The sequence below is a fragment of the Pseudophryne corroboree genome, chromosome 4, assembly GCF_028390025.1.
Source record: "Pseudophryne corroboree isolate aPseCor3 chromosome 4, aPseCor3.hap2, whole genome shotgun sequence".
Taxonomy (NCBI): Eukaryota; Metazoa; Chordata; class Amphibia; order Anura; family Myobatrachidae; genus Pseudophryne; species Pseudophryne corroboree.
In genome coordinates this window covers 800,883,242-800,905,461 of record NC_086447.1, presented here as the reverse complement: position 1 = coordinate 800,905,461, position 22,220 = coordinate 800,883,242, and the positions used below count along the sequence as shown (strand labels likewise).

At 42.1% G+C, this 22,220-nt stretch overlaps 1 protein-coding gene across 1 annotated transcript in view; it reads right to left on the bottom strand.

Annotated features, from left to right (window-relative positions):
• Positions 1–22,220, bottom strand: part of EPAS1 (endothelial PAS domain protein 1) — a 207,408-nt gene that overhangs the window by 48,941 nt on the left and 136,247 nt on the right. Inside the window, exons 3-6 of the mRNA XM_063918383.1 lie at positions 11,969–12,120; positions 10,743–10,827; positions 3,008–3,126; positions 2,721–2,923 (exon numbers count right to left, since the gene is read on the bottom strand). Of these exons, the coding sequence (XP_063774453.1) occupies positions 2,721–2,923; positions 3,008–3,126; positions 10,743–10,827; positions 11,969–12,120 (559 nt within the window). The remainder of the gene's footprint in view (positions 1–2,720; positions 2,924–3,007; positions 3,127–10,742; positions 10,828–11,968; positions 12,121–22,220) is intronic.

Genomic DNA, 22,220 nt, shown 5'->3' with positions numbered 1-22,220 from the left:
ACATTACACACAAGAGGTCTTGTTACCTTACTTATTGAAATACCCTCCTATAATGAACCCAAGAGTGTGTGTATATGTTAGTATGTGTGACAGGAAAGTACAGTGAGCCTGGGAATAAGTTTCTATATAGTGAGCTACATTCCTGAGGGGGACGCCTTAATAATTTCAATAAGCTTGGAAAGGAAGCTGGTGTTCTTTGTAGGCAATAAGCTTGAAAATTTGTTGGGTGCGTATTTCTATGCAATGAGCCTCCAACTGTAGAGTATGCAATGGTCTTCGGGACAGAATGTAGTGTGTGCAATTACCATCCCAAAGGGTAAATGTATGGGTGCAACCAAGCTATCTAATTATCCTGTAATTGGTAGGTCTGTGCAATAAGTCTCGGGGTCAGGGTTCTGTCCAATGACCTAACAAATTGGGAAATTTGTGCAGTTATGAAGGTGGCTGTGTAGCCTGTCTGCTAAACGTGAAGCTGTATTGTACAATTAGTTTGCCAACAGGTCTCTGTGCAATGTGCCTGTTGATATTGATGTCTGTTCAGTTGGCCAAAAAAAAACAATTTCTACTTGTTTTATGTAAAGCTTTAAAGACATAGGGGTATATGCAATTGCGGCCGAATTCCGTCTGGAATTCGACCGTTTTTAAATTTGACACAATTCGACAGTCACATACCCTCCCGCCGGGACCCGAATTCGACATACTCAATAAAAAACGGATTCGACAGTCCCGCTGTCGAAAAACGGACCAATTGACGGATAAGTGCTTCCTGGATTCGTCTTTTCGGACGGCACAAAAATGGTTAAAAAACCCAGAAAAAAATTGCGTGGGGTCCCCCCTCCTAAGCATAACCAGCCTCGGGCTCTTTGAGCCGGTCATGGTTGTAAAAATACGGGGGGGAAATTGACAGGGGATCCCCCGTATTTTAACAACCAGCACCGGGCTCTGCGTCCGGTCCTGGTGCAAAAAATACGGGGGACAAAAGACGTAGGGGTCCCCCGTATTTTTAACACCAGCACCGGGCTCCACTAGCTGGAGAGATAATGCCACAGCCGGGGGACACTTTTATACCGGTCCCTGCGGCCGTGGCATTAAATCCCCAACTAGTCACCCTTTGCCGGGGTACCCTGGAGGAGTGGGGACCTCTTAAATCAAGGGGTCCCCCCCCCCTCCAGCCACCCAAGGGCCAGGGGTGAAGCCCGAGGCTGTCCCCCCCATCCAAGGGCTGCGGATGGGGGGCTGATAGCCTTGTGTAAAATAAAAGAATATTGTTTTTTTAGCCGGTCCTGGTTGTAAATAAGAGGAGAGAGATGGGCTGGTATGTAATATGATATTTCCTTGACTGACCGGAATAATATTCACAGCTCTACAAACAGCTGGTTAAATACAGCCCCAAGTAAACAGCCAAAATAAACTATTCCCACGAACACATTTCAGGAAAGGTAAAACGAAAGCAACTTGCAAGGGATATTGTGCAAGCGTCCCTGAGTCAAATGCTGAACACATTTGGTTCATAGGTCTAAATGCAGACGTGAGCTGCAAATCAGTGTGTCAAATGTAATTGTATGGCCCAGTAAAATGCAAACCTCTGATGCACATTGTAAAGCAGGGATGGATGTGTTTCTTTATTGCCCGCTATCATCTTATGTTTAGAGCTGGCACATAACCAGTTTATTTGTCTCTATCCATATCTTTACAATATAATTATGATTAGTGCAATAAAAAACGAGAGAAATCAGAAAAGCATTGTTTAACTTCCTTTATTACAGTATACTGTGATTTATTGTGGAAGATCCCATAAAGCATTACTTGACTACAATATGCAAGAGCTTTCCCTTTTTGTTGTTTCTTACACTGGTAAAAGACTAACACCAAGCCTAGTGAACACTCCCTCCTTTCACTGAATACTTGTTAAATTTCAAGGTCATCATTTTAACCAAAGCAACACAATCCGCAGCTAGATTAGGTTAAATGGTTTTGAAACTTTAAAAATAGTACTTTGGTTGGGCTCCACCCACTGGTACCCCCAACAAACTGCTTTTATCAGCATATTATCTAGGCTACATTTAAGAGCTATTCAGTAATACCCCTTTCACATTGCAAATGCCGGAACCCACCCGGGAATTTTAAACGGGTCCTTACTGGGTGGGACAGAGCACTGGACCCTAACAACTAACTCCCTGACCCGGCAAAATGTCGGGTCGGGTTGCCATAGTTGGGAGATGAGCTCATCTCTGTGCCGCCTCTCCCTATGTAGTGGTCGCATCGACCCAGCAACCCGTTCACACTGCCCCTGACACGGTATTTAACCCGGGAAAAACACTGCTTTATTCCCGGGTTTAATAACCGGGTCAGGTGACCCGGGAATTTGCCATGGGCCCTTTCACACCGCACAGCAACCTGTGTCGACCCCGGGTTATTTGTGTGGTGTGGAAGGGGTATAACAGAGTTTAAACACAGGAGGGCTTGCAGAGAAATGTAACCAACAGAGTTAAAGTTGTGGTACAGACCTGAAAAATGTTTGAAAGACAAGGGGATTGTCCATGGGCAATCAGGGCTGAGATGGTAGTTTGTGATTGGATAGGTCACCAATAATGTGCCTATTCTCAATACAGCAAACATTCATACAGGGTCTTCATCCCTGAAGCCAAATGCCACGAGTAGCTGTCAATGTAAGGGCAGGCCTTAGAAATAATATGGAGCCTACGTATGATTTCTCTCACCTGTCATCGCAATAGGTGAATTTCATGTCCATGCTGTGGCGGCTCAGGAATGTTTTACTGTCCAGCGGGATGTCAATGTTAGAGGGGTGTTGGATGGGCTGACATGTCATCACCAAGCAATTCAGTAACGGATCCTTGTAGCCACAGAGTGTGTGTGGGTTGTAGGAGTTGTACACTTTGACATGACCAGTACAGTGAAGCACCTAGTCAGATTGGAGTACAATGATCAGTATTACCAAGATGACTGGCTAAGCGTTCCCATAGGTCACACGCCCTTTGATTTTTACCTTCCATGTTGCAGATTTCAGATTTACGGTTCTGCCTCTGTTGGTGACTGTACACTTCATCCTCATAAAGAAGTCACGCTCAGTGTTTGCATCTTTGTTTTTCTTTCCGATCCCTGCACCTTTATGTAAAAAGACACGCATTGGTAAAATGACTACAAGACATGTGGGGAGATGTATCAAGTATACAAGTGGAGAAGTTAGCCACAGCCCAAATAGTAGCTACAATGTAAATTTTTACAACAATATACTGTTTGAAAATAAAATCGTCACTAACAGGAACAAATAAATAAGCTTTATAAATGAAATGGTTTAACCACTTAACTTGCTAAGATTTTTTTCCCAAAACACTGCTCAGAAATTGTCAGGTTTTAATGATTGAATTAGGTTAAGAACAAATATCCAACATGTTTTTAGTCTTTAAAAAAAAAAATGTACGTTTGTAAATTATCGATTTTTCTCAAACATCAGTGACCAATTTATCGACCCACCAGTCATCGTAACATCACGGTTTTATTTTGTCTCGATGACTGCTTCTCTCTGCAGCCGCCGGGTGCACACAGGGAAGGTGAGAATGTCTGTTTCATTTACGGGGTGGGGGGGTGGGAACCAGGATGCAGAGGGGGCGGGAGTTCTGAGATAGATTGGCAGATTGACAGGTGCTGGAAGATACGCAGGTGGGGGCGTTTCTAACTGGCCGCATCAGTGGTAAATAGGATTCTGCAAAATTTCTCTTAAACAGGCTCCACACGTACTGATGTAATGATTTGCTAACATCATCACCAAAATATTTTCAGCCAAAAAAAAGTCTGACCTTAGCCTCGTGGGACCTGGCGCGCTGAGAGAGGCTGTTTGGTGTGACTGCAGCAATGATGTAAGAGGACACATCTGTAAGCATATCAAAGACTGCTAATTAGGTGCTGACTCAGAGGTAGACACCGGCTCACCCCAGGATGCCTCTAGTGGCGGTCGCCGGTCTGTAGCTTTATGCAAATGCTACTATAAAGCCCTTCCCTGTTGTACATCCATCCATCTGGATGTGCAAGGCCTGAAACGCCCACTGCCACCATCAGTGGCACCATGGAAACTTGCACCGGCCCTATGGCAGATGCAGGCCCTCTGTTAGAGTATGGCCTCCTGGGTGAGCAGCTGAGCGTCTTTGTACACAGGCACTATCTCCGACACTCGATGGACTTCACTCGAGGGTTCTTATGGAGCTTAGGTCACAACTAGCAAGACCTCTATACTTGACATTCAATAGTTCAATTAGATCAGGCATGATACCGAAAGATTGGCGAATAGCTGAGGTAGTACCATTATTTAAAAAGAGATCTAAAAATCATCCGGGTAACTGCAGATCGGTTAGTTTGACATCTGTAGTTGGGAAAATATTGGAAGGAATTATACTGGAGTATCTGCAGACCATTAAGATTATTAGCAGGAACCAGCATGGGCTTGTGAGGGACAGATCATGTCAAACTAACTTAGTTAGCTACTATGAGGAAGTGAGCGACAATCTTGACCAGGGAAAAGCAGTGGATGTGGTTTATTTAGATTTTGCAAAAGCCTTCGATACAGTTCCTTACAGGAGACTGATCATCAAATTAAAGGAGATTGGCCCAGGAAAAACTATTTGTACATGGATAAGTAACTGGCTGGATAACAGGGTACAGCGAGTAGTGGTCAATGGGATGTCCTCCAGCTGGGCACCAGTAGTCAGCGGAATACCGCAAGGGTCCGTACTTGGACCACTACTGTTCAACATATTTATCAATGACCTAGAAATAGGCCTGGAAAGCACAGTGTCAATCGTTGCAGATGATACTAAACTGTGTAGGATAATTAATTCAGAAATAGATGTGGAGACTCTACAGAATGACTCTTGAGACTTGACATCTGGGTGTCTAAATGGAGAATGAGGTTCAATATAGAAAAATGCAAAGTTATGCACTTTGGGACTAAAAACAAATTTGCATCCTACACAGTAAATGAGGAAAATCTAGGGGTAACAGTACTGGAAAAAGATTTGGGGGTACTCATTGATAATAGGCTTAATAACCGTATACAATGTCAAAGTGCAGCAAAGAAGGCAAGTAAAGTGCTAGCATGCATAAAACAGGGAATTGAGACAAGGTATGAGAGTGTAATCCTACCGCTGTACAAATCATTGGTATGTCCGCACCTGGAATATTGTGTTAAATTTTGGGCACCACATTATAAAAAAGATATCTGTGAACTTGAAAGGGTTCAAAGGCGAGCTTCTAAATTCATTAAAGGGCTAGAGGGACTGGACATAAAACATTACTTCAGCAGGTACATTATAATGAACTCGGCTAATACAGAATACAAATTGAACACGATGGGCATTTTGCCTCTTTTCAAACTCATTAACTATGTTATTCCCGCGGCACTCCCATTAACAGCCCCACAAGACGGATCATCTCCATGAAAGCGCTAAGCCACCTTCCAGTCATCACCCAGGAACGTCCAGCACTATTTTAAGATATTACTGATACCATGCGTCTTAATCTCAAAGGCGCCTTTGTGCGTACACTGTGTGCAGCGCATGCACCGTAGGAGTGTTCAAGGTTTTTTATGAACAGGCATTAGCAAGAAACACTTGACTATGGGAACCACTGCATTGTGTGTTGCTCTGAATCACAACATGAATACAGGCATTAGACATTGGAGACATGCACTAAACGTTACTCTAACAGCCTCCATAGTGTAGGTACAGATGTGTCCCTCTACAGTGTTGCTGTGTATAGCCGTGTTCTGTAGTGGGAGCAGCACGGCATGCCGCCCCGTACACTTCAATGGGCAGCAGAAGCAGGCGATTGCATACTGGGAAAGTATGCATTGCAGCCACAATGTAAAGGGACATATCTGTATGGGTGTGGTATATATATGTAGTCTGAGCTAGAAATACATTGTGGATAAACCCCTGGTGTGTCCCCCAGCACACCGAGCTGTACCTGTACCAAGACATGGAAGACTATAGATAGCTTTTGAATGGCTACATAGTCAATTAGTTAAGTACGTATGGTCAGTTAGGTCAGATGTATTCACAAAGCACATTAATTTATTCTAAAATTAATTAATAAACATAGTTAGATCACAACAAATTGAATTTAAGGATATATGGAATTAATAATAATTTGTTAATAATTAAGAAACACAATTAAATAACACTCAGCACATAAATCAATCTCAAATTATTTAGTATGATTGAATTTAATTATCACTGAATGATCCATAAGATAATTAATACAATTGTTCATATAGTCACTTATTATTATATGAATTTAATATTATTCTGTAAGAGGATTTAATTAATCAATTGGTCCTTTCACATATTTTATTATTATTTTTTATTTTTTTATTTAATAGGATTAATGAATAGAAACAACAACTAAAAGCATTATGATCTAACATGATAAATATAACTGATTAGGATTAAATAAATCGTATTGCATGCAACATTATCTAAATATGATTAGCATGTAGTTGACATGATTTGCGCCGCAAAGCAGTGGCTACAAATGACGTTGTTATTTTCTAACCGGAACCGGAAGTAGCGGCCGTGGAACGCATGCCGGAACCGGAAGTAGCGTCCGTGGAACGCACGCCGGAACCGGAAGTAGCGGTCGTGAAACGCACGCCGCTAGCGATGGTGGAACGCAAATGCGTTCAACACCATTATTATAAAAGTAGATTAAACTGTTCTATTCACTTAAAAATGTTTATGATTGAGTGCTTATCAGTGGACACTATAAATACTGTAAATAGATTGAACATGGAATAGGAGTATTAAAAATAAGAAAAATAAGTTAATTATCCAACAGGAAGTGATGTCATTTTATAGGAGGTATATATAGTAGTCCCATTCTCACCCTCAGTCATAGCTGTGAATGGGAATCCTGAGAGAGCACTAGGGTGAGTACTTTATCAATAGACACCTTGATATTATTAGGAAAGAAAATCCTACTTATGAAGAAATTTTTCTTTTAGGATTTTTGACCTAGTCTGAGTCTACCATATTGTTCTTATTCAGAATTGGAGTTGTCATTTTATACCCAAAAGGTGAGCCTAATACTTTTTCACATTATTTATTAAATGATTTAATTTGGCTGCAGTAGTATTAGATTTCAAAATATCAATTTGATATAGTAACAATCTCCACCTATTGGATCATTTATGATATTATAATTAATGAGAAATTAGGAACAAAATTTAATGTCCCATTATTTACATGAGTTATAAGTAGTGACATTATGCAGTTTAATGATAAATAAGTATTAGATCTAGATTAAAGTAGTATTTTTGCACAAGGCACGTCATGTGTCGTCCTGATTAATACCGGTAGTTGATGCAGTTTGGTCATCAACCGACACCAGAAGTAGGCGCAATTTAAATATTGTGGAATGGGGTATGACGTTAATTAGGTTAATTAATGGCATTGTACCATGTGTGAATATTAAAATCTTCTTAAAAATACAATTTTTCGATCAGCTATTGTGTTCAGCATGGTCCCTTATGAATAGTGCAATTGTACTGTATTTATAAGAGCTGTCTTGATTTATCCCATATAAAAGTCAATACTGTACAGGGTTAGACTACATTATACGCATTGTATGTGAAAGTCTGATGTTTATAATTAATGCTGTTAAAAAATAGTTATTTTCAATGTATTGTTTACATTTTCAATCCATAGGTCACTATCACAGCAATTTTACTTTTTATGTATATTGGTGAACCTTATATGATAAACACGAATATTGTAATGTAAGTAATTCTGTTTGATTACCTATAATGTAATTGAATATACTGTAACATTTATCAACCATTATCTCTGTTTTGGATTTTATGATAATAAGCAATATATATAAATGAACTTAACGGTGATTAATTAAGTGTTGATTATGGCCATTAGTAGAGAGTTACTTATATCCATTCCTACATCACCCGATTTTGCTTATTCCTCCTTCTCCGATTTTGTTTCTAATTCTTGTTATATATGTATATGGTCACTTTAAACTAATATCAATTCTGATGGTGACATTTTTAGATCTGCTATCTTTGAGAATATTGTTCACACCCACGGCAAAAGCTGGATGGGATTTTGAAACTTACAAACTTTGACCATATTGGTATGTAAGTAGATAATTGAAATCTAGTAACATTGTGCCAAATAAACTTATCACCTAGTTTATTTTCCTCTTTCTATAAACCACTCAGATCACGACCCCTGATGAAGTCCTGTATGGACGAAATGCGTTGGGTATTCACGCATTTGTGAATTTGAACATACTTCTGAACGCTTTGGTGGAAGAATTGATATTCGATTCAATTGTAGATATCACTAATACAGAATTCGTCAGATGATTTTCAATCTGTATTGTTCACTTATGGTATAAAGTTATTTACTGGTTTTACTGATGTTTTTATGTAATGTTGCAGTATTTACTGTCAAATTTTAAGAATAAATACATCTTTATGTGACATCTGAGGTGGTTCAGCTCCCATGAGAATCCCCTATTTTCTATATATATATATATATATATATATATATATATACATACACACACACACACACACATATAATAGAAATTCAGAGGTCTTAGTTACATACAGATTTCTATTTTATATATATATATATATATATATGTAGTCTTTCATGTCTTGGTAGAGGTACAGCTCGGTGTGCTGGGGGACACCAGGGGTTTATCCCCAATGTATTTCTAGCTCAGACTGCCCCCTTCCTTTCATGCACCTGAACTGTATTTCCTAATTGATTTGAGCAACTTACATTTTGTTCTTTTAGTATGAGGGGCATGGATGGGACCAGTGTTTTGAGGGTATGCTGGACTCTGTAGTGCCATTTGGAGATCCCGGGGTATCTTTGGTGAGTTAGCTCTCAATTCGGATACATTTGCTCAGATGCCATTATCATGTGGCATTATGTTATATTACCCGGAAGGTTGTTGTTATTATTATTATTATTATTATTATTATTAGTAGTAGTAATAGTAGTAGTAGTAGTAGTAGTAGTACCTGGGGCGCGGTTCCCCCTGGATTGGTGAGGCTGGGCTGCTTTGGGGTAGCACACTGCGAGATCTTATTTAGCACCCCCTTAACACATTTATTAATCCTTCTGGTCTTTTAATTACACTTTCACTAGTATATTAAGTTTTGTATATAGATTTTGTTTTCCTTTATTAACACATACTAACACTTTACTACATAGGGGTTTATCCCCAATGTATTTCTAGCTCAGACTAGCCCCTCCCTTTCATGCACCTGAACTGTATTTCCTAATTGATTTGAGCAACTTACATTTTGTTCTGTTAGGGTAAGTATTCCACCCCTCCTCCATCCCCTACCCTAGACTTAACCCTCCCAGGGAGGCGGCTATGGCTAACCCTTGGGGGATGGCAGCTACGGCTAACCACCCATCTAGTGCCTACCCGTAACCCCCTCTTCCCGCCAGGCTTTAGCCCATACCCCGATACTCACCTTTAGGATATTGGCTGTCAGCGTTCTGGTGCCAGTCTCCTGAGTGATGTCAGGATTCCGGCGTTGGTCACATGACCACCAGCATCCCGACTGTATACAGGGACTGATTTAGAGATGTATGTTATGCTGAGATTTACGGAGTTGAGCGATTATCGGCTGATTGCACATGCGCCACGGTTGCACTGCACACGCCAGGGTACCTTTGTGATGTCGCTCGAAGTGGCAAAAACACTGGCACGTCATGACCAGCCTACAACTGCGACACCGTATGCACAAAACATGGCGCCAGTGTCTCAATTCCATCAACCCTTCCATTGCCACCCTACAGTTACTCCGGGAGTCAATTATTGAATGATCTGCTGCTGCAGTTGCCGTAGAAATCCAGGCACTTGTGTCATTTGCATATTTTCACATATCCACTGCGCACGAGATCACAGCTATGAATGCATTAGCCGGTCGTGTGAGTGAAATATCATACAGAACAGTGACAGATGACTAGAAGGAAATGAAAGAGGAGGGTTGGCTCATTCTCATAAGGAATGCTGTTTGTATAAAGAGATGAGACAATGACTTGCTAAAGCAGTAGGTTATTAGGTGAAGAACAATGACACAGATTGTCCACACAAAAAAACTGATCTTAAATAGCTTTTCGTGGAATGTGAAAAATGAACAATGGCCATAAGTCGTCAATTTGTGCTAATTTTATATGTACAGCAAAACCCATATATTTATGAGTACATGTAACTGACAACAGACACTATTCATGTCTATTCATGAAACTGTGAAAAGTGTGGAGAAGTTAGCCAGTGGAGAAGTTACCCATGGCAACCAATCAGCCGCTACGTATAAATTTATAGAAAGCATTTGATAAAGGTTACTTAAAAGCTGATTGGTTGCCATGGGCAACTTCTCCACTGGCCCACTTCTCCACGCTTGGCATTCTGACAGTCAGGATCCTGACCATATCCTGTGCAAAATATGATATTGTACCGATATACCTGGATTTCCTTATGAATGTGGCAGTCTTTCACACAAAATAAGTGAAAAACTGGTAATATTTAAAGAAAACAAAAATAGAATTAGGTTGGAAATAGATTATGGACTATCACTTGAATGAGTTCAAACAGCCCAAAATTGGAATTCTATTCACATTGTTGAGAAAGGGGAACAGTTACGCTTGGACATCTTTTTTAATAAGGCAATAAAAAAATATGTTTCTTACCACTTTTCAAAGTTAGATTCTCTCTAATTTCATCATGATCACATGGGTGGGTGAAGTCAAAGATGCTGTGTCCTGTTAACTCAACCTAAAATTAAAAGGGGTATATATTTTTTATACATGCTAATATATGTATGCCAACATAGTGTTATATGCTAAATATAATAAAGTACAACAAGCAACAAAGTACATGTTTGGGGCTCAGTCATTGTTATCTGCTCTTAAGACCTCGTTAGAGTTGCAAATCTGCAACTATCGTAGATGGCCGTATTCCGGCCGCCTGCGCACGCGCAGAACTTCACAGTGCAATTGCATCCCAGCAGGATGCAATCTCATTTTGATTGACAGCGGCGGCCGTCGAGGGGGCGTCAACACAGCATTGGGAGGGAGTGGTCTGGACAATGGAGGCGTGTTTGGACCGTTTTCGGGGCGGCCTTCGTGTAATGTCACATCGCTGGCCGCCGATTAGCATGCTGCCCCCCAGTATGCAATAAGAAGCAGTAGCAGATTCTGATTTAGCAGAATCTGCTACTGAAGCGGATTCAGGGGGACATTTACTAAGCAGTGATAAGAGAAGTTGCCCATGGCAACCAATCAGCACTGAAGTAACATCTTAATATCTACTTATTGGCAGTTGCATGTTAAGGTTCTGATTGTTTGGAGCACCTCCAGCACCATAAACTATAAACCTATTATAAAGGATCATTTTCAGTGGCTGTTTTTTTACGAACTGAACGTATCAATAATTATATTTGAAGTCTGGTGCAGGACACTAAAATACCACTGAAGTAACATCTATAATTTGCATACTATAAAATTATACAGAGCTGCTGATTGGTTGATGGAGCAACTACTCCACTGGCTCACTTCTCTGCTCTTATCACTGCTTAGTAAATGTCCCCCTAAGGTCCTTAATGTGCTTTTAAATGCTAATTCCTGAAATCTGAAAATATGATGGATAACTTACTGTATTATGTATCGCATTCTAATATTTTAACAGTGCAAAGAAAATTTTAGAATATAGCACAACTTATTTGTAATGAACATGCGCTATAAGTACAATAGATTGTTCTGGTAAAACCGTAATACATCAAAAGTGCACCACTATTTTTGAAATACTGGGTTTTCTTTATCTGGTATAGTCAAAAAGCAGCAGACAAAACTGCCCTATGTAATACTGGAAATGTTGTTTGTCTCAATCAGGAGATGACGCACGGATAACTTCTCACCTGTGTTAGGCCCATGTACTTGTTGATGCTTTCAGACAGGAAGATCATGTCACCATCTTGAGTCACAACGGCGACAAACCCCTCCAGAGCTTTTAGATACAAACTGTCTATATTCTTGTCCGAGTCTGTGTCGATGTCGCCCTCTGGGCATACTGCCAGGAAAAAAAATAAAAAAAAATAATAGTAAATGATAATAAGATTTTACTCACCGGTAAATCTATTTCTCGTAGTCCGTAGTGGATGCTGGGGACTCCGTAAGGACCATGGGGAATAGCGGCTCCGCAGGAGACTGGGCACAGCTAAGAAAGATTTAGGACTACCTGGTGTGCACTGGCTCCTCCCACTATGACCCTCCTCCAGACTTCAGTAAGGATACTGTGCCCGGAAGAGCTGACACAATAAGGAAGGATTTTGAATCCCGGGTAAGACTCATACCAGCCACACCAATCACACCGTATAACTCGTGATAATATACCCAGTTAACAGTATGAACACAACAGAGCCTCTGAAAAGATGGCTCAACAATAACCCTTGTAGTTAACAATAACTATATACAAGTATTGCAGACAATCCGCACTTGGGACGGGCGCCCAGCATCCACTACGGACTACGAGAAATAGATTTACCGGTGAGTAAAATCTTATTTTCTCTGACGTCCTAGTAGATGCTGGGGACTCCGTAAGGACCATGGGGATTATACCAAAGCTCCCAAACGGGCGGGAGAGTGCGGATGACTCTGCAGCACCGAATGAGAGAACTCAAGGTCCTCCTCAGCCAGGGTATCAAATTTGTAGAATTTTGCAAACGTGTTTGCCCCTGACCAAGTAGCAGCTCGGCAAAGTTGTAAAGCTGAGACCCCTCGGGCAGCCGCCCAAGAAGAGCCCACTTTCCTCGTGGAATGGGCTTTTACAGATTTAGGCTGCGGCAGGCCAGCCACAGAATGCGCAAACTGAATTGTGCTACAAATCCAGCGAGCAATAGTCTGCTTTGAAGCAGGAGCACCCATCTTGCTGGGTGCATACAGGATAAATAGCGAGTCAGTCTTCCTGACTCCAGCCGTCCTGGAAACATAAATTTTCAAGGCCCTGACTACGTCCACTAACTTGGAGTCCCCCAAGTACCTAGTAGCCGCAGGCACCACGATAGGTTGGTTCAAGTGAAAAGCTGATACCACCTTGGGAAGAAACTGGGGACGAGTCCTCAATTCTGCCCTATCCATATGGAAAATCAAATAGGGGCTTTTACATGACAAAGCCGCCAATTCTGACACACGCCTTGCCGAAGCCAAGGCCAAAAGCATGACCACTTTCCACGTGAGATATTTTAAATCCACGGTTTTGAGTGGCTCAAACCAATGTGACTTTAGGAAACCCAACACCACGTTGAGGTCCCACGGTGCCACTGGAGGCACAAAAGGAGGCTGAATATGCAGCACTCCCTTGACAAATGTCTGAACTTCAGGCAGTGAAGCCAGTTCTTTTTGGAAGAAAATCGACAGAGCCGAAATCTGGACCTTAATGGATCCCAGTTTTAGGCCCATAGTCACCCCTGACTGTAGGAAGTGCAGAAATCGACCTAGCTGGAATTCCTCCATTGGGGCCTTTCTGGCCTCACACCACGCAACATATTTTCGCCATATGCGGTGATAATGTTGTACGGTTACATCTTTTCTAGCTTTAATGAGCGTAGGAATGACTTCCTCCGGAATACCCTTTTCTTTTAGGATCCGGTGTTCAACCGCCATGCCGTCAAACGCAGCCGCGGTAAGTCTTGGAACAGACAGGGCCCCTGCAGCAGCAGGTCCTGTCTGAGCGGCAGAGGCCATGGGTCCTCTGAGATTAATTCTTGAAGTTCCGGGTACCAAGACCTTCTTGGCCAATCTGGAACAATGAGAATAGTTCTTACTCCTCTTTTCCTTATTATCCTCAGTACCTTGGGTGAGGAAGAGGAGGGAACACATAAATCGACCGGTACACCCACGGTGTCACTAGAGCGTCCACAGCTATCGCCTGAGGGTCTCTTGACCTGGCGCAATATTTTTCTAGCTTTTTGTTTAAGCGGGACGCCATCATGTCCACCTGTGGCCTTTCCCAACGGTTTACAATCAGTTGGAAGACTTCTGGGTGAAGTCCCCACTCTCCCGGGTGGAGGTCGTGCCTGCTGAGGAAGTCTGCTTCCCAGTTGTCCACTCCCGGAATGAACACCGCTGACAGTGCTAACACGTGATTTTCCGCCCATCGGAGAATCCTTGTGGCTTCTGCCATCGCCGTCCTGCTTCTTGTGCCGCCCTGTCGATTTGCAGGGGCGACTGCCGTGATGTTGTCTGACTGGATTAGAACCGGCTGGTTTTGAAGCAGGGGCTTTGCCTGACTTAGGGCATTGTAAATGGCCCTCAGTTCCAGAACATTTATGTGTAGGGAAGTCTCCTGACTTGACCAAAGTCCTTGGAAGTTTCTTCCCCGTGTGACTGCTCCCCAGCCCCGAAGGCTGGCATCCGTGGTCACCAGGACCCAGTCCTGTATGCCGAATCTGCGACCCTCTCTGAGATGAGCACTCTGCAGCCACCACAGCAGAGACACCCTGGTCCTTGGAGACAGGGTTATCAACCGATGCATTTGAAGATGCGATCCGGACCATTGGTCCAACAGGTCCCACTGAAACTGAGACTTTGGTCTTTAATATTCAGAATCCAACCGTGCTGGTGTAGCACCTCCTGAGATAATGCTACGCTGACCAACAACTGCTCTCTGGACCTCGCCCTTATCAGGAGATCGTCCAAGTATGGGATAATTAAAACTCCCTTTTTCCGAAGGAGTATCATCATTTCGGCCATTACCTTGGTAAATACCCTCGGTGCTGTGGACAGGCCGAACGGCAACGTCTGGAATTGGTAATGACAATCCTGTACCACAAATCTGAGAGACTCCTGGTGAGGATGGTAAATGGGGACATGCAGGTAAGCATCCTTGATGTCCAGAGATACCATGTAATCTCCTTCGTCCAGGCTTGCAATAACCGCCCTGAGCGATTCCATCTTGAACTTGAATTTTCTTAAATATGTGTTCAAGGATTTCAAATTTAAAATGGGTCTCACCGAACCGTCCGGTTTCGGTACCACAAACATTGTGGAATAGTAACCCCGTCCTTGTTGAAGTAGGGGCACCTTGACTATCACCTGCTGGGAATACAGCTTGTGAATTGCCTCTAACACAGCCTCCCTTTCTGAGGGAGTCGTTGGTAAGACAGATTTGAGGAAACGGCGGGGGGGGATGTCTCGAATTCCAGCCTGTACCCCTGAGATACCACTTGAAGGATCCAGGGATCTACCTGTGAGCGAGCCCACTGATTGCTGAAGTTTTTGAGACGGCACCCCACCGTACCTGGCTCCGCCTGTTGAGCCCCAGCGTCATGCGGCGGACTTAGCAGAAGAAGCGGGGGAGGACTTTTGTTCCTGGGAAGTGGCTGTATGCTGCAGCTTTTTTCCCCTACCTCTGCCTCTGGGCAGAAAGGACGCGCCTCTACCCCGTTTGCTCTTTTGGGGGCGAAAGGACTGTACCTGATAATACGGTGCTCTCTTTGGTTGTGAGGGGACATGTGGCAAAAATGCTGATTTCCCAGCCGTTGCTGTGGACACTAAGTCCGAAAGACCATCCCCGAACAACTCCTCACCCTTATAAGGCAAAACTTCCATGTGCCTTTTAGAATCTGCATCACCTGTCCACTGCCGGGTCCATAACCCTCTCCTGGCAGAAATGGACAGTGCACTTATTTTAGATGCCAGCCGGCAAATATCCCTCTGTGCATCTCTTATGTAGAAGACAGCGTCTTTAATATGCTCTACGTTTAGCAATATAGTGTCCCTGTCTAGGGTGTCAATGTTTTCTGACATGGAGTCTGACCATGCAGCTGCAGCACTGCACATCCATGCTGAGGCAATAGCTGGTCTCAGTATAATACCAGTGTGTGTATATATAGCTTTCAGGAGAGCCTCCTGCTTTCTGTCAGCAGGTTCCTTTAGGGCGGCCGTATCCTGGGACGGCAGTGCCACCTTTTTTGATAAGCGCGTAAGTGCTTTATCCACCCTAGGGGGTGTTTCCCAACGTGACCTATCCTCTGGCGGGAAAGGGTACGCCATTAGTAATTTTTTTGAAATTACCAATTTTTTATCGGGGGAAGCCCACGCTAGTTCACACACTTCATTTAATTCTTCAGAAGGGGGAAAAACTACTGGTAGTTTTTTCTCCCCAAACATAATACCCTTTTTTGTGGTACCTGGGGTCACCTCAGAAATGTGTAAAACATTTTTCATTGCCTCAATCATATAACGAGTGGCCCTATTGGACATTACATTAATCTCTTCGTCGTCGACACTGGTATCAGTATCCGTGTCGACATCTGTGTCTGCCATCTGAGGTAGCGGGCGTTTTAGAGCCCCTGATGACTTTTGAGACGTCTGGGCAGGCACGGGCTGAGAAGCCGGCTGCCCCGCATTTGGCATGTCGTCAAATTTTTTATGTAAGGAGTCGACACTTTCGCGTAATTCCTTCCACAAGTCCATCCACTCCGGTGTCTGCCCCGCAGGGGGTGACAACACATTTATAGGCACCTGCTCCTCCTCCACATAAGTCTCCTCATCAAACATGTCGACACAGCCGTACCGACACACCGCACGCACACAGGGAATGCTCTGACAGAAGACAGGACCCCACAAAGCCCTTTGGGGAGACAGAGAGAGAGTATGCCAGCACACACCAGAGCGCTATATAATCCAGGGATTAACTAAATTATATCCCCTTATAGCTGCTATATGTATATTGCGCCTAAATTTAGTGCCCCCCCTCTCTTTTTTACCCTTTCTGTAGTGTAGACTGCAGGGGAGAGCCAGGGAGCTTCCTTCCAGCGGAGCTGTGAGGGAGAAATGGCGCCAGTGTGCTGAGGGAGATAGCTCCGCCCCTTTTTCGGCTGACTTTTCTCCCGCTTTTTTATGGATTCTGGCAGGGGTATTTATCACATATATAGCCTCTGGGGCTATATATTGTGATATATTTTCCAGCCAAGGTGTTTTTATTGCTTCTCAGGGCGCCCCCCCAGCGCCCTGCACCCTCAGTGACCGAAGTGTGAAGTGTGTATGAGGAGCAATGGCGCACAGCTGCAGTGCTGTGCGCTACCTTGGTGAAGACTGATGTCTTCTGCCGCCGATTTTCCGGATTCTTCTTGCTTCTGGCTCTGTAAGGGGGCCGGCGGCGCGGCTCCGGGACCGAACATCAATGGCCGGTTCCATGCGGTCGATCCCTCTGGAGCTAATGGTGTCCAGTAGCTTAAGAAGCCCAAGCTACCACCAGTTAGGTAGGTTCGCTTCTTCTCCCCTTAGTCCCTCGCTGCAGTGAGTCTGTTGCCAGCAGATCTCACTGTAAAATAAAAAAACTAAAATATACTTTCTCTCTAGGAGCTCAGGAGAGCCCCTAGTGTGCATCCAGCTCAGCCGGGCACAGGATTCTAACTGAAGTCTGGAGGAGGGTCATAGTGGGAGGAGCCAGTGCACACCAGGTAGTCCTAAATCTTTCTTAGCTGTGCCCAGTCTCCTGCGGAGCCGCTATTCCCCATGGTCCTTACGGAGTCCCCAGCATCCACTAGGACGTCAGAGAAATAAGTTTATAATGCAAAACAGTGATTTCAAAAAGTTTCTTCAAAAAGCTCATATGATGCATTTATGCAAGTGTAGCATGAGGACAATTCTCATACTACAGTAGCAGGTATGACAATGCTCGTCCAAAAATAGCAGGCAGGACTATTTTCAAAAATTAGTATCAAGCAGGACTACTTTCATTCACTAGTAGCATGCAGGACACTCAAATGTAGTGGGCAGGGTAAACCCCATTAACTAGAAGCATACATAATAAATCACATTCAATTGCAGCAGGCAGGACAATTATTCTATAGAGCATGCAGGACAATTCACATTCAATAGTAGCATGCAGGACAATTCTTATATAAGTATGAAGACAAATTTCATTCAATAATAGCAGACAGGACAACTTTCAATCACTAGTAGTATGCACAAAAATTCAGGACATTTCTCATTCAATAGTAGAATGCAGTACAATTCTCATTCAATAGAAGAATGCAGTACAATTCTCATTCAATAGAATAATGCAGTACAATTCTCATTCAATAATAGAATGTAATACAATTCTCATTCAATAGAAGAATGCAGTACAATTCTCATTCAATGGTAGAATGCATTACAATTCTCATTCAATAGTAGAATGCAGTACAATTCTCATTCAACAGTAGCATGCAGGACATTCTAATTCAATAGTAGAATGCAGTACAATTCTCATTCAACAGTAGCATGCAGGACATTCTCATTCAATAGTAGAATGCATTACAATTCTCATTCAATACTAGAATGCAGTACAATTCTCATTCAACAGTAGCATGCAGGACATCCTCAAATGCAGCAGGTAGGGAAAGCCCCATTCACTAGTAGCATGTACAATAATTCTCATTCACTAGAAGCATGTAGGACAATTCTCATTCTCTAGCAGAATGCAGAACAATTGTCATTCAATAGTAGCAGCCATTGCAATTCTCATTCAACAGTAGGAGGCAGGACAATTTTCATTCAATGGTAAAAGGCAGGACAATTCTCATTCAACAGTAACAAGCATGATAATCATGATTAAACAGTAATGGGAATTATGAACCAACAGTAATAACCATTCAATAATATTTTACATTTTGTTTTTTTGAACATGATTGCATTGGGGGCGACAGACACTGTATAATGAAACCTTAGATCATTAGAAATCATGAACGTCACTATGCACATTTTGGTTTCTCAATGTGTATTACAGTTGTATTTGATTGTACACTAATTTGTGTTTGATGTCTATTTTGTATCCCATATATCAAAACCAGGCTGAAAAACTGGACCATATATAATCAATAGGAAGAGGACGTTATATAGTGAAATACATTTTGTGGGCTGAACCAGGATGCAGCCAATCATTCTGCTGGGGCCAGTGATGTCACATTTCATATGCATGGTCTACATTCATTGTGTACTTGTATAATTGACAGTATTATTTAAAATGATTACCTCTTAATCCTAGAGATGTTATACGGTACGTAAAATGATCGATTAGAAGCAGTGGTGAAGTTCAGCTTTATTATTGGGACATGTGAATAGTTATACAGTGTGCTGACCTGACCGCTGACCCTGTGCACTCACTGGACTCTTTGCTGGGAGATTTATCGAGCTAGCTATGAATGTGACCTTTCCACTCCCGGGGGATATATATTAATTGTCCTTACAGAACTTCAAGGACGTTTACTATTTCCAGAAGAGAATGACAGTGTTAGTCAGCTAAGGTCATTACTGTGACCCACACAATAAGTGATCTGCATCCTGCTTCCCACAGCACACGGCGTTCCTTCTATACTGCACTGTACAAACAGCACAGTCACGATACAGGCCCTAAAGTGATTAGTCGTTTCAGTAGTGCTCAATATATGGCATTTAGTAATATATATATATATATATATATATATATATATATATAATATTATATAGTGCACAGTAATATATGAGGACATTTTGAAAATAAAACATGTTTTCTTTTCGTGTTTAGAAGTATCACTGGAAGATATCAGCATTCCAGAATACAAATCTAGACATTATCCATCCCCTGCATCTGCCTAGGATACATCCACAGAGCACACAACAACACCCAAGCTGCCAATTCACTGCTGCTAAGCCTTAAATTCTTCCACTCATACCCCCCTAGGCCTACAGGAAGCTCTGACTGGCCCATGAAAAGCTGGACTTTTGGTTGCTCTGCATTTTTGTTAGAGACCAAACTATACAAATCTCAAAAACAAAGGACTCATGTGGCTATGAAGAAATTAATTTATACCACAGCCAAACGTTTTTCGTGGAATATCAATGTTGACCTGTCAACCAGCAGGGGGCAGTAGTGCAAAAAATACCCAGAAATAAGTCACAGCGCTGTTCCAATCTCAATACGAGTACACCTCTGCAAATACATGTCATAATTTTTTAAGGAAGCTTTCATATAATATCTGATACGGTATCCACACCAAAGCAAATTGTAATCCAAATGAATAGGTAAAAACAAAAGTCATTTATTTAAAACTTGAAAAATCTTCTTCAATAACATTTTTTTCATTTAGCAAAAAAAATAATAAACAGAGTTCAGTGTTATGGGTTTCGGCTGCTTGATATAACATACGCAAATTGGGGAAATATCTTACCGGACCCGTCAGACGCCTGATATCATTACGGTGTTACCTCTCTCCCACAGGCATTGCAGCTACCTGTGCTGATTCGATCTTTCCACCGCTAGCTGCCTGGTCCCCCGAGCACTTTCTGCTGATGCAGAATCCCCCGCTCTGAATATACATTTTAACTCGTTTCCGGCTATGGTATTATGTCCGGGTCCTCATATGGCTAACGCGTTTCTACCCAAACAGGGTCTTTGTCAAGGCATAAGTGGACCTGGTCTTGTCACTTCCTTTATACCATATGTCATGTTGTCTGGTGTGTTACTTTCCCCATTAAAAAAATGCAAGTTCCCGGGTAAATTATACATGTTACAAGGCAATTTAAAGGGGTGTACTATCATAGTACTGATTATACTAATCCTCATGATATTATATGTCTCCTTCCCCTTATACATGCATATTTATTTAATTTTATATATTTTATTTATTTATTTTTATTTTATGCATATTATTTATTTCCATGTTCCTAAACATATTTCATATAGTCATAAACCATATATATATATATATATAATTGTATCAACAGCCCGGCACTCTCTTGAATAATGAAATGCCCCGGTGCCCTCAGAATAAATTGGACACAAAATGAAAAAAGGCTGCGGCACTCGGGGACTGCTGAAAAATCACTGTATTAAATGCAATACATCGTTCATCGACGTTTCGGGGAATTTAACCCCTTTCTCAAGATGTGAAAGAGACACATCTTTCACATCTTGAGAAAGGGGTTAAATTCCCCGAAACGTCGATGAACGATGTATTGCATTTAATACAGTGATTTTTCAGCAGTCCCCGAGTGCCGCAGTCTTTTTTCATTTTGTATATATATATATATATATATATGGCGCAGTTATGCCACCTGTTTGATTTTTTTGCATAATACACTCATTTGCATTAAGTCCTTGGAGTGCCGCCTGTTCTTTCAGAATTGAGAGTTGGTGGAGGAATACCCCTCTCTAGAAGAACATCATCTCTACACATTTCACAGTAGGAAGGCACCGGGGCAGTTGTTTAATCAGAGGGAGTGCCGACCATACCAGTCTTATATATATATATATATATATATATATATATATAAAACTCTTTCTATACATTCTTATATACCATATCTCCTTACAAAACTGAACATTTCATCCACACACACGGCTACAAATCATGATAGAATATCTTTTTCACCTTATAAACTTAAAAGGAGTACTTCAAGATGAAATGTTCCATAGTGAAAAAATCACAAAAAAACACTTCATCTCGAAATCTCCATTCAACCCATATGGCTGCATGGTTTTCAAGATGTGAAACCAACGCATTTCAGTCCTTGCTAATACTGTACCTCTGCTACATCATTTCTCCTCCAATTTCCCTTGACCTGTTCTATTATTTTAAAACTGATGATACTACAAACGGAACATTCATGAACTTCTTTACAGTGTGCTGACAGACTGTGGTTCTCAAATCCCTTTTAAACATTTCTTATATGTTCTCCCAATTTGTTTTTAAAGGATCTACTCGTTCTGCCAACATATTGCTTATTACATTTACATTGTATAAGATAAATAACACTGTTTCTATTACATGTTTCAAATTGTTGTATTTTATACTCCTTGGCCCTTATTCCGAGTTGTTCGCTCGCTAGCTGCTTTTAGCAGCTTACACGCGCTAAGCCGCCGCCCTCTGGGAGTGTATCTTAGCTTAGTAGAATTGCAAACGAAAGATTAGCAGAATTGCGAATAGAAAATTCTTAGCAGTTTCTGAGTAGCTCGAGACTTACTCCTACATTGCGATCAGTTCAGTCAGTTTCGTTCCTGGTTTGACGTCACAAACACACCCAGCGTTCACCCAGACACTCCCCCGTTTCTCCAGCCACTTCCGCGTTTTTCCCTGAAACGCCTGTGTTTTTCCGCACACTCCCAGAAAACGGTCAGTTTCCGCCCAGAAACACCCACTTCCT